The sequence below is a fragment of the Rhinatrema bivittatum genome, chromosome 11, assembly GCF_901001135.1.
Source record: "Rhinatrema bivittatum chromosome 11, aRhiBiv1.1, whole genome shotgun sequence".
Lineage (NCBI taxonomy): Eukaryota > Metazoa > Chordata > Amphibia > Gymnophiona > Rhinatrematidae > Rhinatrema > Rhinatrema bivittatum.
In genome coordinates this window covers 52,759,560-52,776,655 of record NC_042625.1, presented here as the reverse complement: position 1 = coordinate 52,776,655, position 17,096 = coordinate 52,759,560, and the positions used below count along the sequence as shown (strand labels likewise).

Here is a 17,096-nt window from a genome sequence, read left to right as displayed (position 1 = left end):
GCTCCAAGCACCATTGGTCTGACCCAGCACGGCACTTCTTATGTTCTTATGTACAGGATGCAGGGCTCCATGCACCATTGGTCTGACCCAGCACGGGACTTCTTATGTTCTTATGTACAGGATCCTGGGCTCCATGCATCATTGGTCTGACCCAGCACAGCATGCCTTACATTGTTATGGTATATTTTAAATCTTGTCCACAGCTTTTTCAGGCTATCCACAACGAATATGTATGAGATTTATTTTCATGACCTGTCTGCATTGTATATAAATCTATCTCATTGTAGATAGCCTGAAATCCTAATTGACTGTTTCCTCGAGATCCCCTGTTCTAGATTGAGTGGTGTCTCTATTGAATGAGGTAAATGCAATGGCCAACCAAAGATCTTCCAAAATGGTTTTCTGCAATGGATTTGAAGTTCTAGAGAAACATCACAGTATCTTCTCCCAAATGCTAATCCATCACTTCTGAGCTGATCCCAGTTTTGGATGTCAGTAAGGAATTTTTTTTCAGTGTTGAAGGATAGACACAGATTTCTTTCTTTCTTTGGTTTTTTTGGGGTTTTTTTTTTTTTTTTTTTTGTAGGAGGAGGTTTTTACCTTCCTCTGGATTACCCTGTAGGGAGCTGTCAGGGTTCGATGGATCTTGGGTCTTTCTTTTTTTAACCATCTACATCTTTGCCTTCCTGTTTATACTTTTTGTGTATTGGATGAATCTAAGGGCAGAAACTGAACACTTCTGCTCCTTCTGGTGCTCTCTCCATCTACTCTGTCACACACCGGGAACGTGCAGCCCGTGCCTTACACTACTTTCTACTCATTTTGATTGCAAGAGCTCTGCAGCTCAGAGAAGTGGTTGTGTCTTCCATCAAAGCTGGTCTATGGCTGATCAGCAGGTGCCACTAAAAGCAGTTTTCATGACTTCCTGTACAAGCTGAGCAATGGCCACCTGATCGCATTACCTTTTTTAAAAATCCCTGCCCTGTCCCATAGGAAAGGATTATTTTGGGCTCTGGCATTTTCCTCCTGCTCCCTTTTGTATTTTCAGCTCAGTCGGAACCAGGGCTGGCATCTGGCACCGGGAGCCTTTATTCCCAAGCGCTCCGAGATCTTTCCCCCTATCTTGTATCCCTTCACAATTCACTTAGTCCAGTTCGTGCAGTCACAGTCCTCAGCCGGGCGCCGAGCACCAAGGCTCCTTCCCGAACCCTGCACTCCTGGCCAGCAGGTGTCACCATTGTGAAAGGACTAGGGCTCCCTGTCCCCTCCTCAGCCCTGGCTGACTTGAGCCAGGAGTTGTAACTAAGTTTCACTGAAGAAAAGAGTCAATTGTCTGCAGGCAGAAACAGGAGAGATGGAAGATGTTATTAAAAGAGTCACCCTGTGAATCACGGTATTAGAAGATGAGCACAGGAGGAGTTGCTGGCTCCTTCACTAGTCTGCCTTGTGCAATAATTGATTCAGGAAGAGCTCTTTAAGCAAGTTTCCCAGGACACGTCTTCTCAGACACAGAGAAAGTGCATCAGGAGCACTGTATGCAATCCCCTGCCCACTCCCTCGGCAGCACCTTGGCATCAGCAGGAACCACTCCTTCTCCGTTGCCACTCCTCTGCCTTGTAAGACTCTGAAAGAGGCAGGTGACATCCCGATACTCGGAAATGAAACAGGCCACCTTGTAATGCCTAAAGGGAAGGCTACTTACCTGTTTATAAGCAGCCAGCAGTCTTTCTGATAGGACACAAGAGGTTACACATTTACAAACAGAAGAGGAAAGGATCAAGCATTATAAAGTGGCTTATGATTAACTCTAATACCACCTAAATGCACACCTGAGAGAGAAGATAAAAGGAGCAGGGGCAGCTCTCACTACTTTCTAGGGGTGAGCAGCAGGACAGAATGGAAACATCAAGCAGTGTCCAGGTCTCAATGACCACAACCCCGGCCCCAAAGAAGGATGACGTCATCCCAATCAACAACCCGGCTGATATTTCTGTTATTGTGCTGTACTTTGTGGTGGTCCTGGCAGTGGGTGTCTGGGTAAGTCTATCTCTCGGCACGGGTGGCGTGCAAGCTGTGATTTCTCTGGGGATTGTGGAAGGGGGTCTTAGATTCCCTGTCACATGGGCATGAAGCGTGGCTCACCTCAAGGCAGAAAGTGATTTCTCCAAAAAGAAGCGCACCATTTAATGGAGGAAACTGGGGAAATCCCAAGCTTGAAGAGAGAGGAGATGCGTTTCATGGGGCGGGAAAAGTCGCGGAGTGTTTTGGGGCAATGCGACAGCAAGCCAAGGACCACGCACGGTGTTATGCTAATATTAATCTTTGGATTTTATTGTATTTTTTTTCACTTTGCAATGGTGTTTTGTATTATTTGTCCTTATTTTTATGTAAACCACTTTAATTCTGAGAAAGGTGGTATTTCAAGATTGATTGAACTTAAACAGTAAGATCTTTCACCAGGAGTTGCATGTAAATGTGCAAGCTGGTGTTTTGTTTTATCATAATAAATGAATAAACACTGGGATAAACACTGTGGATCCATCAAGTCTAGAGGGCGTGAATAAAGTGGAGGCATTCAAACACTGCACGGAGCGGCAGTAGCCACAGAGGCATTCACGGAGCGGGATGCCAGTGGCCAGTAGTTGGTGTTCCACCTTCACGGAGCGGAAGGATGGAGGGCTGCTATTTCCAAAAAAAAAATAAAACAAAACAAAAAAATAAAAACAGGGGTGGGTAAGAGTATGGGGCAAGGGGGTGGCCTGCTTGTTACAGCGGTCGCTACCCCTAACTGAGTTGGATGTCACTTGGATGCAGATACAGAGCTGCTCTCTAAATTGGGTGGAGGGGAATTAGGGCTGGAGGGTACTGGAAGCCAATAGTAACAGGTGGGAGAGAGAAAAAGGGGAAAAAAAAAATGGATAAAGTGCGTAGCTTGCTGGGCAGACTTGATGGGCCGTTTGGTCTTCTTCTGCCGTCATTTCTATGTTTCTATGAATGTGTAGTAAACACAGGGTTTCAGGCAGTAAGGTCTCGATGCACCGCGGCTTCTCTTCCATTCTGTGTCCATGAATCTCCTTACTTCAGCCGCTCACAAGGCCTTAAGCAGTTCCTTAGTACAGAGTTTCCCTGTACGCACAGAGCTGCAGTTCTGCTCCCGGCTCACCTGCCTTGATCTGCTCTCCCTCTCTAAGACACAGACTACCAAGGAACTACTTTTATACTGCTTTGATTTTCAGACTCTTTTCAGTGGGGCCTTTTATCATACACCAGCTAGCTCTTTCCTGCATCTGCTTTCCCCAGGAATATTCACTCTGTCACGAGCACAATGAGTTATGTTCAGAGGAGGTGCAGTTATTGGAGTGCACAGTTGTGTGTTTGGAGGAAGAACATGGAATGCTTTGGGGCACAAGGTAGAATTATTTTAAAGGTCATAGTGCTATTGTCCCCTTATAATGGCAGAAAAGGACCATCTGTGCCCTCCAGGCTAAATCCCAGCTGATAGCTGGAGAGCATGACCATTGGCAAGAGATCTTTCTCCTAATCCTCATTTACACCCTGCCAGCGTACAAAAGGCCCCACTTAGTGCTCTCCAACATCTCTCCCATTCCATGTGTTACCACAAAGCTATGAAATAATGTGACTGTTGCCTGATCATCCGCAGCACTGCACTCTCTACAGGTTCCATCACTCTGCAGTCCCAAGCCTCGTTGGATCGTTCGAGTAGAGCATTTTAAACACCTTAGCATGTGCCACTCGGTCATGCTTTCTGATTTCTGGATTCTCTGTATTTACCTCCTGCCTTCTGAGTCTGTAACTGCTTTATCTTTCACCACCTGCTCTGGGAGGACCTTCCATATATTCACCTTCTTTTCCATGAAAACCCCCCCACAAATTCTTAATGCTGCTCCTGAGTCTTCCCCCTTGCAGCCTCATACCATGACCCCTCCCTTCCTTTCCCCTTAAATAGCTTTTACCTCCTGTGCATCCTTAATGGCTTTCAGGTAATGCATTTTGAGGTAGATGAGGGAGTATCTTTGAGGCAGAAAGTGAAGCAAAACAGTGGCTGCTGCACAGGACTCACCAGTGCTTGGACAGCTGGCCCAGGATGGGGTTCACCACACTTGGAGGGCTGGACCTCCGCAGAAGGCTGCTGTTTTACGGCTTCTGTTCACCGTCACTGGAGTTCTTTTCTGTTGCTTCCCGCGGTATGACCGACTGCCGACGTGCTGGCTGGCCCCTTTCTGGAGCTGGATTGCTTATGGCTACTGCCTGCCACAGTGCTTCGGTCTTCTGCCAGCTCCCAGGGATTAGCCTCATCCTGAGCAGAGTGCTCCTTTGCTGGCTCCTGGGGATTGGCCCTATTCTGTGTAGGAGCCGGGTTTTTATTACAGCCACTGTTTGCCACTAGTGGAAGGATCTTTTGCCAGTTATAAAAGCTCTTGGTGGGTTCACACAGAGTCATTTTTTTCTTTCATTGCTGCAGTGCTGTGATTCCAAAGCCATTTTTAGTTCGAATTATCATTGATTTCTGCCCCCTTGCATGTTACTCCCAAGGTGATTGCCTTGCTTCTCTCGCCTTTAAGAACTTAAAAACATAAGAAGTTGCCAAACTGAGTCAGACCAAGAGTCCATCAAGCCCAGCATCCTGTTTCCAACAGTGGTCAATCCAGGATACAAGAACCTGATAAGTACCCAAACATTAAATAGATCCCATGCTACTGATGCCAGTAATAGCAGAGGCTATTCCCTTGATTAATAGCAATTAATAGACTTCTTCTCCAAGAATGTGTCCAAACCTTTTTTAAACCCAGCTATGCTATCTACCTTAATCATATCATTTGGCAATAAATTCCAGAGCTTAATTTTACGTTGAGTGAAAAAAAAATATTTTCTCTGATTTGTTTTAAAGGTGCTACTTGCCAACTTCAAGGAGTACTCCCTATTCTTTGAATTATCTGAAAGAATAAACTACCAATTTACATTAACCCATTCAAGTCCTCTCATGATTTTGTAGACCTTCATCATATCCCCCCTCAGCTGTCTCTTCTCCAAACTGAACTGCCCTAACCTCGTCAGCCTTTCCTCATAGGGGAGCTGTTCCATCCCCTTTATCATTTTGGTAGCCCTTCTCTGTACCTTCTCCAGTACATCTATATCTTTTTTTGAGATGCAGTAACCAGAATTGAACACAGTATTCAAGGTGCAGTTTCACCATAGAGCGATACAGAGGCATTATGACATTTTCCATTTTGTTCACCATGCCCTTCCTAATAATTCCCAACATTCTGTTTGCTTTTTTGATTGCTGCAGCACACTGAACCGATGATTTCAATGTATTATCCACTATGATGCCTAGATCTATTGCTGGGTGGTAACTCCTAATGTGAAACCTAACATCGTGTAACTAGAGCATGGGTTATTTTTCCCTATAATCACTTGTCCACATTATATTTCATCTGACATATGGACGCCCAATCTTCCAGTCTCACAAGGTCCTCCTGCAATTTATCACAATCCACTTGTGATTTAACTACTCTGAATAATTTTGTGTCATCTGTAAATCTGATCACCTCACTTGTTGTACCCCTATCCAGATCATTTATAAATATTTTAAAAAGCACTGGTCCAAGTACAAATCCCTGAGGCACAATATTGTTATTTTCCACTGTGAAAACAGATCATTTAATCCTACTCTCTGTTTCCTGTCTTTTAACCAGTTTGTAATCCACAAAAAGACATCACCTCCTATCCCATGACTTTTTAGTTTTCTTAGAAGCCTCTCATGAGAGACTTTGTCAAACGCCTTCTGAAAATCCAAATACATTACATCTACCGGTTCACCTTTATCCACATGTTTATTAACCCCTTCAAAAAAATGAAGCAGACTTGCCTTGGGTAAATCCATGCTGACTGTGTTTCATTAAACCATGTCTTTCTATATGTTCTGTGATTTTGATCTTTAGAATACTTTCCACTACTTTTCCCGGCACTGGAGTCAGGCTCACCAGTCTATAGTTTCCCTTTGTCTTGGTTGTGGCCCGGTCACTGGTTTGGAATGGATATTAGCATCAGTAGCGTGGGATATAGTTTAGTTTTTGGGTACTTGTCAGGTTCTTGTGACCTGGTTTGGCCTCTGTTGGAAACAGGATGCTGGGCTTGATGGACCCTTGATCTGACCCAGTATGGCTATTTCTTATGTTCTTATATCTCTTCCTTCTGGCTGCAGTATTTGACAGGTGCAACTAATCTTTGTTTCATAGGCCATGGTGAGGACGAATCGTGGAACGGTGGGAGGATTCTTCCTGGCGGGACGCAGCATGGTGTGGTGGCCGGTAAGCATGTGCAGTGCATTTTACTAAACAGAACAGAGCTGGCAGCAATCAGGAAGTAGGACAGGGATGGGAGAGAGCTCATTCCAGCAGGAGAGGCTCAGCCAGTCCTGATTTTCCACCTGTTGTATCCTGGGGCTTGTAGTTCCTGTTTCTTAAGAAGTTCAGATTATTTGGTCTTCCTCTGTTGTCATTAGCTTTGTCCCTGCCGGCAATGAGTATCTCCCTACAGACATGCAGCTACCTGTGCCTCGTACTCACATTCAGACCTCCCCCACAACCCTCTGAGTATGTGCCAAGGAGTCTCCCATCACAAACTAGGAAGGAAAAAGAAAAGGATAGACAGGCCCCACATCAGCGTCAATTCCCAGCATAGAATTATGCAAAAGCTTCTCTTTCCTTCCTGTTCTCCATAGGGCCCTGGCCTGAACCTCCTCCTCTTAACCACAGAGGCAGAAATTCCAGTTTTGTTTCTGTGGTGAAACTGTAAAAACAATGAAGAAATGCAATTATAGAGTTCCTTTCACATCCTGCTGTTGCCATAACGTCAGAAGGTGCGAGCCAGGATTAGGGCCAGGGCTTAATTTTATAGACAAAAGGAAGTAGAACTGTGGGGCCAGAGCCAGGTGTGGACTAGAGCCCAGCGTGAGCCCCCTGTCTGCACCCCACGCACTTTCTCTCTCACACACACATATGTGCAGATACACTCTCCACACCGCATTTCTGCAGGGGAGCCACAAAGGATACACACCAGCAGCTCTGCTCCGTTTCATCCGCTCCCAGAATGCCCATTCTGCCAGAAACGAAGCCCTGGGTAACAGACACAAAAAAGGGTTGAAGTAACAGAAGATCAAAACTTGTGGGCAGTAGTGCCAGTCGGCAAGGCCATTAAAGCCAGGGATGGTTTTTTTTGCTCTGCAGTGTCTGCTTCAGAATCACACCCCCTTCCCCACCCCCTGCAGAATAGGAGGGTAGGGCAGGATTAGGGAGCAGAGGGACTGTTCTCTGCTTCGCCTGCTCTGCCTCTTAAGTCTGAAAAGAAGTGGCAGAGCTGTGTTCTAGGCCATCCCCCCATAAATTAAGCCCTGATTAGGGCTCCATGTGGATGTCTACAATACAGTCCCAAGCTCTGACCAGGTTAGAGGGAATAGATCGCTGCCAGACTGGAAAAGCTGTAAGCTTTCAGTTTACACACTGGGTTTTTTATTAATATAAAAATAAACCGATTCCCATGAAGCTTCAGGCGGTAGCGATGCATTGTATGGCCTAAATCCTGGATTTACTGCATAAAATCTTAGAATAAAACAAAAACCAATCTTTATGAAATGTTGCTATTCCGCAAATATTATGCACATCCTCACATATGTAGTTTATCCTATTTTTCAAAGGTCCTGACCGCATGCATGTGTCACAATTAGAACATGGGACTGAGTATTTTAAAATATTTAAGGCCATGTGGCTGAGCAGGAGGTCTGTGGCTACCTGGAATTGTCTTTTACAATCTGAAGTACAGGAAAATAAAAATAGGAAAATGTATGCCTGCAAAATCAGGGGCCTTGGAGGTAAAATTGTGAGGATCAGATTAAGGAACTCTTTTTAATGATTCATTGAGCTGCTCCCTTCTGCCTTTAATCTGCTGTCCCAGGTATTTTTTTTATCCCCACTTTCTCAATCAATTCTCTTAATATTAATAGGATCTGAGAGTCATGCCATAGACTGACCTCACATACAGGCTGATGCAATATTGCGCGCTCAAGCTAGCACACTGGTTAACCTGCACTTGGATGTGCATTTTGAACGCAAAATGGGCGCCCTTTGCAATAAAGGTATTAGCACGTCCATAACGCGCATGCAAACCAACGCGTACCAAATAGTGCCGATCGTATTTAAATTCCATTTAAATGACATTATTAGCAATTACCCCACCATGCAGAAACGTGCATCCAACTCTTGTGCATCCATAATGAGTTTTTTACACTTCATATTTTGCACAAGCCCTTTCCCTGGAGTTTTTGTACAAGGGCTAGCGATAGCTGACGGTTCGTGTAGGCTTCGCTGCCATTTACATCATGGAAACCCTGCACTTCTTTGTCTTGCTGACTTTTCTCTTGCGCGTGTAAGCCCGACTAAGGACTGTCAGACAACGGAGGGCAACTGTTCATGGAAACAATAATGATGGAAGACAAGAGGGCTATGTCGACCATGTGGCTGCACAGGCACCGGTAAGCAAAACAAATTGGAGAAATATATTTTTCATTCAGTTAACCCCTGGAATTCATTCCCAGAGCATAAGTCTTTAGTGTAACATGGTTTACCAAAGGTTTGCATAAGTTCCTAGAGGAGACGTCCATAAACTGCTAATAATCAAAATGGAATATTAGCTTGCGATGTATTCAATGCTAGTATTCTTGCCAGGTACTTGTGACTTGGATAGGCCACAGTTTTAAGATGGCTGTGTGCCATGTGTTATGTTATTCTGTTCTTAGCTTCGTAGGTATAGCCCAGAGCCATCTGTAGACTTTGCAAGCAACGTATCATTCGGCCACAGATAACCTTCCTTGGATTGCCCAAGGCTGAAGTGGTGCAAAGATATCGTCTCAGCTTGTGGGCAGTTTTCACCCTTTATGAGGACCTGCATGAGGACATTGACCCCCTTGCCTCTCGCAACCATGCCGTCCCTGGATTGGTGAATCTTCTATGTGCTTTGCATTTTTTTGCAACTGGAAGTTTCCAGAATGTGGTTGGACTCACTGGAGGGATTGATTAGTCCTCATTCTCCCAGCATTTGGGACAAGTCTTGAAGGCGATGACGAAGCACATGAGGCAGTATATCTCATATCCAGGAGATCTGGCGAGGGTTCTTCAAAATAGCTGGGATGCCCAATGTGTTGGGCACAAAAGACTGCATTCATCTCGCACTGCCCCCAAAGGCAGAACAGAAGAGTGCATTCTGCAATTGCAAGCACTTCCATTCCATGAATGTGCAGGTTGTGTATGTTGCACATTTTCGAATCCTACATGTGGTGTCACAATTTCCTGTAAGCTTCCAGGATTCCTATATCCTTGCCCATTCGTCACTTTGAACTGATTTTCCCGTGGGGAAATACGGCGATGGCTGGATGTTTGGTAAGTAACAATTGCTATGAATCAGAAATGTGGATATATGAAGGGGTTAGAGAAAGCCTGGTGGGATGGAGGGATGCAAGCTCCAATACAACATGATGTATGTTATTGCGTACTGTTGATTTCTGAAAGTTTTTCAATTGTACTGTATTGGTATGGTTGTGGGGTTCTAAATGAGCCGGCTATGTATCTGTATTAGGCAATTGGAGTACTATATGTGTTTGCTGGTGTTGTGACATAGTTTTTGATGCAATATTGGTTACCCCTTTTATAGGCAATGGAGGCTATGGCTGTAAGCCATGATTGCTTATTTCTACACACTGCAGCTGAAGAATGGTACAATAAAGCATATACCAGCACGAGGTCTGTCATTGAGTAAACATTTGGTGTGCTGAAAAGCAGATTTCGATGCTTGGACCAGTCTGGTGGTGACCTGCAGGAAAGGCTGCATGCATAACATTGCGTTGTGCTGGAAGAGGATGTAGCTGCTGACTTGCTGCCAGATTCACTGCTACAACCCGCAGCACTGCTACAACCCAACAGTGCAGGGCTCAGAGGTTCGCCATGTTAGTTCTTACCAATGATACCAAAAACCACTCTTATTTTATGGGAGATATTGATGATGTATGGAATCAAGAAACCACTAATGTGCCAACATCTAATTGTATTTTATTTCAGGAGTTTCAATCGGCAACGATGGAGTGATGGACCTGGCACCCCAAAGTTTTTTTTTGTTTTATAGACTGTTTTTCCTAATTTAGTAATAAAATATTATTTGTTCTTTAACAGTGTCTGTACTGTGCATTAATGTATCTGTGATCCAAATGTTCTTAACGTCCTCGCAGACATACACACCCTCACCCTCTCACCAACTGTCTCTCCTTCCTCATCGGCTTCCATTTGAGAGTATACGTTGTTTACTTGATCTGCGGTAAAGGATAGAAGAACACAAGTTGCAGGTTGTTGTGTCCGTCGCTGCTTGACGCCCTCACTCCTCCCTCTTTACCTCTGTGGCGACTCCCTCCAGGTCTGATGGACGGTTAGCTGCCGCAGCGTCTTCTTGCTGTTTCCCTCCGGCGTCCCCGGTCTCAGGAGCCGAAACATAACAGATTGTTAACTCCAGTGGATCTGGCTTTAAATTGGAGAACAGTACTCCTGGGAATCCAGCTTAAGGTATGGGATGTCAGTAACCCCATGGACCCGGCACACCTCTCCGCCTTGCAGGCTATACCGGGCCTGGCTCAACGCATCTCAGAATAGCAAGAAACCTTGGAGAAACTTACTGCAGCATTCCATCAGCTTCACACACAGAAGATACAAGGCACAGCTTCTACCCCAGAAGGTCAGTTACAGGAGGTAACTTTAAAGACTGCTGTTCCACTAGCTGCTCCTATTCACTTCTCCAGAAGACTCGGGGCTTTTTGAACCAGTGCAGCTTGCATTTCATCTTACAGCCTTCATTGTTTCCCATGGGCCTCTCTAAGACCACCTACATCCTGTCATACTTGGATGGGAGAGCCTTGTCGTGGGCATCTACCTTGTGGGAACGCAAGGACCCTATTTTGCAGGACATAGAAGGATTTATGGACTTGTTTAAATCCGTTTTTTGACCCTGCTCGTAATTCTGTTACCAGTTTTGCTTTGGTGGACTTGAAGCAAGGCAACAGACCATTGGCTGAATTTGCCATAGAATTCAAGACTCTTGCAGCAGAACTTCGCTGGGACCCCAGATGTCTCAAGACTCTCTTCTGCAGAGGCCTGGATACCCGCTTGAAAGACGAGCTGGCTGCTCGCCAGACACCTGACTCGCTGGAAGAGTTGATAGCCTTAGCTACTTGGATTGATTGTCGGCTCCGAGACAAGGTGAAGGAACTCCGGCCTAAGGTATTAACTGGGTTGAAACAGGCCAGTACCCCTGCACCTCGGATGGGTCCAGCAATTCCTGCTGTTAATAAAGATGAACCGATGCAGCTTGTTCATGGTCACTTGACCTCAAAGGAGAGAAGAATTCGGAAGAAACGCGGCCTGTGCATGTACTCTGGTCAGCCTGGCCATGATGTCTCTACATGCCCCATTCGTCCGGGAAACGGACGGGCCTAAATCCCGCGGGAAGACTGTTCTTGGGCCATACTGTGTTATCTCCACCGCTCTCTTGTTCAGTCTCTGTGACCTCTGAACCAGCAACGGTTCGGACCCCTGCCCTGGTGGACTCAGGGGCAGGAGGCAACCTTATTCTCAGACGTCTTGTGGAAGACCTGAGGAATCCCTTCGTCAAATTAGAAGATCCATTATTGCATCACAACTTCCACACACACAAACACTGCCCCACTACTGCAGAACAAGTACAGCACAGACATCAGCAATATGAGCTTCCCTACAACCCCTCCTTCCTACACACACACACACACACACACACACACACACACTGCCACTCACATTTCCACACACACAAACACTGCCCCACTACTGCAGAACGAGTACAGCACAGACATCAGCAGTATGAGCTTCCCTACCACCCCTCCTTCCTACACAAACACTGCCACTCACACTTCCACACTCACAAACACTGCCCCACTACCGCAGAACAGGTACAGCCCAGACATCAGCAGTATGAGCTTCCCTACCACTCCTCCTTCCTACACACACACACTCCCACTCACACACACACACACACTGCCCCAGCAAAGAACGAGTACAGCACAGACATCAGTAGTATGAGCTTCCCTACCACTCCTCCTTCCTACACACACACATACACACACCCTCACACACAAACACTGCCCCACTACCACAGAACAGGTACAGCACAGATATCAGCAGTATGAGCTTCCCTACCACTCCTCCTTCCTACACACACACACACACTCCCACACACACACACACAGCACCAGCAAAGAACGAGTTCAGCACAGACATCAGCAGTATTAGCTTCCCTACCAACCCTCCTTCCCACATACTCTCTCTCACACACACACACACACACACACACACACACACACTCCCACCAAAGAATAGGTACAGCAGTCACTAGTTATGCAGGCTTCTCCCAGGCTCTGCTCCACTACAGATTGAAGATGAGATTTAGGGTGGGAGCTAAAGTTAAAATTAACCTTAGGGGTAGAATTTGAGTTTGGGTTGGGTGAAGGATAAGATTGGGTTTGGGGCTGGGGCTGGGTGAAGGTTAATCATATATAAATTATTCAGTCTCTGTCATCACATGAAACAGGAGGAGTTTCAAGAAACTGGCAAAGAATAGATGTAAAATTTCTCCACAAAGACATGAATAAGGAGGAAGTGTAAGACTACAGACCTGTTAACTTAATGTCAGTGGTTGGTAAAGTTTTGGAATAGTGCCATATCTTGAAACTAGTGAGTTAGAGAATCTTAGGGGAAGATCTTGCCAAGCAAATTTCATTGATTTGTTAATCAGGAATGGGGGCTGGGAGTTCAGTAGATCATGCCTGTCTGGACTTTAGTAAAACCTTGGGCATTGACCTGATAAAGGAAATACAGCTCTCAAAAGTTATTCACAGATGATTTGAGTTAATCTAATAAAAATATCTCAGCTACAGTTTGTTTCTTGACCCTTATTTCTCTGCAGTAAAGCTGTGACATCAGGGCTGTCAGAAGGGCTGGGAGAAGGGGGTGATTGTCTGGGCACCATGCCTGGGAGGTGCCAATGCACTTTGTCAGGGGCAGGACAGGAGTTCTCCAAAGCTTCTACATGGTTGCTGAATTATGTTGGTGTCATCCGAGGGGGCCACCCCCTCTCTGGATGGTCCCTGCCCCTGGTCTGTCCAGGATGCCCTGGAGATGACTGATGGCCAAGCTGGCTAGTCTGTGAATTATACACTGAGTGAGAACTCAGGGCGATGGTCACTGAGGTCCAATCTAGTGAAGTGCCACAAGGATCAGTGCTGGCCCCAGTTCTCTTCAGTCTTTATGGAAGCAATTTGTAATCTGCTCGCTTTGGTGGACCCTCAGACTTTGCACCAAATTTGAACAGGAAAGTAGAAAGCATGAGCTTTGCGTCCATGCCATGGATACAAAGATCCCACTGACATTTGCACCTACTCTTTGTATGGGCAGAATTGTTATGGAAGATAACGTGCAGAGGTTTGAAAATCCTACCCACGTCTCCCTCAAATGCAGCTAAAAGTACAGCCCTTGTGGATCCCTTGGGGTACTGTTAACCAAATTAAAGAAGGGCAAAATTCTAAAGGAAATGACTGTTTCCCCACAGACTGTCCCCTGGACCAGAATTGTGCCTGTGTATATACTTGGGTGCATGCAGAGGGGCATCACAGTAGAAAGAGGGAAGCAATGAGTTACTGCTCTACAGGGCTCTGGTACTATAACCGTGTCTACAAAAGGGCATTGAGAAAGTGGAGGCCATTCAAAAAGAATCCTGCAGAATGTGAAGGAGTAAAGATATGAGAAAGCAGGGAAAGGATTGGATGCGATGCTAACATTTAGAAATCTAACAGGCTTCAAGAAAGAACCAGAAAGAAGCATCTTCCACGGAATGAAAAGCTCAAATGCAAGGGGTTCAACATAGGAAGCTGAAGGGAGAGAGGTTCAAAATATTTCTCATGGAGGATGGTGGACACCTGGAACAGACTTCTCGGAGTCAAAACAGTAGCAGAAATTAAGCATGCGTGGGACAGATATAAAAGGACCATAGTGGCAGAGGGAGGGAGGGAGAACACCCCAGATCGAGGAAGACCTGCGGTAAAACCCAGTGATTCCTCCCTGCTGATGCTGTCTATGTTTCTAGAAGACGCTCCACAGCAAATAGAAACTATGTTACAAAATGATTACAAATCCTTTTAGAAGGCCTGTACTTTTCTGGAAGGTTTGTTTTTAATTCTCTTTTTGGGTCCGAGTGTCAGAGGTGACACCACCGCGCTTCCTGCGTTCTCAGCCTTGTGAATTGATGGAGGCAGCGCACCACCAGGCCTCACTCGCTGCTGCTGGGAAAAGTCCATGGCCACTCAAAGCTTTTCTTTATCTAGGAGTGATGCAACAGATTTCAGCAGGTCCAAGTTAAACTTGGTTAATCATGCAACATAATTGCATTCCTAATAACCAGCATAAAGCTTAATAATTTGTATGATGGCAGAGTTTGAGTGCAATTGTCATTCTGACAGATATTTCCTCCAGACGCAAAATAAAAATGTTTTAGAGGGCTATTTAGTAAAGGGCATTAACACCGTAGCATGCATTAAATTCTGATAGCTAATGCAGGCGTTAACAGGCATTAAAACATTGTTAGTGTGTTTATGTTGATGATAACATGCTTTTGTCAGAAAGAGGAAAAGTACTGGGCTATATGGACTGGTCTAGAAATACAAGACAAATATTAATCTGCCATAAGGATCAGAGGAAAGCAAAAGTCACAATGGTGGAAACTTGGAGGACAGGGTTTCAAGGGCATAGTCTGTCCCAGTAAACAGCCTTCCTGAAAGGGCCAAAGCACACGTGCCTTTAACATATTAAAAGGAGGTGTTCCTGCTGTGGGCATGTTTAGGCTGGAGGTAAAGAACAGCACGCGCTAAAATAATCCATGTACTTTGCAGCTGCTCACCTGCGAGTGTTTCCCTTTGAGAACTCGTGCAATGTATGTGAACTAAAATTGTGGACTTTGCACGCAACATGAACTACTGAAAATTATATTCTATTTTGTAGGACAATATGAGATTCAAAGGACATTCTGCATGCTGAGGAACTGTAGAAACAGAATCACATCTTCATAGAATTCAAATGCAATAGGCTGAAGAAATCTGAATTTTATTGTACATTGATACAATAATTGTCAGATGTAAAATCTCAGTCAAAAGAATTTTGCTCTGGGAGCAGACTGTGCGTGCCTCTGCCTCCTCCAGTCTATGGGAAAGCAACTTCCTGGTTCTTCTTTGATGCTAACCAATATCTGTTTTGTCTTTTTGTTTCCCAGATTGGAGCCTCTCTCTTTGCCAGTAACATTGGCAGTGGGCATTTTGTGGGACTTGCAGGGACCGGTGCTGCTGGTGGCATTGTCATTGGTGGATTTGAATGGAATGTAAGTGATGTGGATCTGCTGTCCTGCACCTCGGACATGCATCCTTTTGTATCATTCCTGGGTATAAAACACTCTGAGCCAATCAGCTTCTTTCATTTCTTTTCTAATCAAAATTGTTTATATTGAAAGAGAGCAACCATCTTCTCAGTCAATTGCTATTTTCCACAGATTCACAGTAGAACATGACAGAATTATCTTTCTTTTCATTGAAATAACCTCCTTCCCACTCACCCTGCCTAGAAAAGCTCACACATGACACCTCAGACTGCATCACACTCATCCTTAGCATTTCCAAAGCATCTCACGGAAATCAGACTTCCATAAATTCCAAAATACAATCTCACACTTTAACTTTTGTAATAATTCCTTCATACATTATTGTAACGGATAGCAATTCCATCCATTCTTTATGCATATCCTTGTCAATTATTTTCCAGTCTTTTAAAGTAATCTGTTTTGCTAATCCTGCTATCATTCTTCTCCATTTATTCTCTCAAGATCCTCTTCTGCTCCTATCAGCAAGACCCATCTAAGGTTCCTGAAGATCTGGAGCACCACTACACATTCAACAAAATCCATAATATTCTGTCAAAATCTGTCTGTTGATGAGCATTGGCGTGTCATGTAAAGAATGATCCCAATCCATTCAGCACAACTACCTCATTCCCTGTATTATACTCCGTGAACGAATCTGCAAGTAGTCCTCTACTGTCAGAATCCTTCACAGAGTTTTTCCAAATGACACTAATCTTTTACCACTTTTCCTCCCCTCTCTGGACTTCAGGGTCTTCAGGGGTCAGTTTTAAGATTGGGCAGGGAAGCTTGAAGCCACAGATGTTACGTCATTTGCAAGGGGAAACATTTCCCTTTGAAAAAGTCCCCACAGAGACCTACAGCTGCTATTCGTGTGGGCACTGTTTCTGGTGGAATTTAGGAATATACTTCTTCAAACTTAAAAGTTTGCATGTATATCCCAATTCCACCTGCCTCTCTCTCACATATTTGGCAGTTTTCAAAGGCTCTGAACCTTATCTATCACCTATTAAATAACAAGTCATCTATATGGCTAACTCAACATTGCATCTATACAAACCCACTAGACAATTATGTCCAGCAAATAAAAATCTATTGGAAACTCACAAAAAATATCACTTTCTCAGTTGCTGGTCCATGTCTGTGGAACTCTTTGCCAGAGGCCATTCGAACTGCTTCAACATGAAAGTCCTTTAAAAAACGTATCTATGCACCTTAGCAGATCAAAACTAAAAGGTCAGCATTGTCCATTGTTGTTGTAACTATATACTGTTCTATCTTTGTTTTTATCATCCTACATATTAATTTTATGCATGCAATTATATACGCTGCTATGAAATTTATGGAATGTGCAGGTTAGAAATTGAAATAATAAATACCCTTAAATACCTTTAAAAATTGCTCGGAAAAGCTTTAACCAATGAGGTTCTCTCTAGGGAAACACATTTATTCCAGAAATCTTTCCCATTATCCAAAAACAATTTCTAATCTGCAAGTATTTTCCAGAATCATTTCTATGAAGCCAAATTCTGTTAACTTCTGTTATTTCT

General features: G+C 44.5%; 1 protein-coding gene across 1 annotated transcript in view; it reads left to right on the top strand.

Moving 5' to 3' along the window:
- Positions 1 to 1,649: 1,649 nt before the first annotated feature.
- Positions 1,650 to 17,096, top strand: part of SLC5A1 (solute carrier family 5 member 1) — a 47,631-nt gene continuing 32,184 nt past the window's right edge. The window contains exons 1-3 of the mRNA XM_029571405.1: positions 1,650 to 2,037; positions 6,261 to 6,332; positions 15,409 to 15,513. Coding sequence (XP_029427265.1) covers positions 1,897 to 2,037; positions 6,261 to 6,332; positions 15,409 to 15,513 — 318 coding nt within the window. The 5' untranslated portion in view covers positions 1,650 to 1,896. The remainder of the gene's footprint in view (positions 2,038 to 6,260; positions 6,333 to 15,408; positions 15,514 to 17,096) is intronic.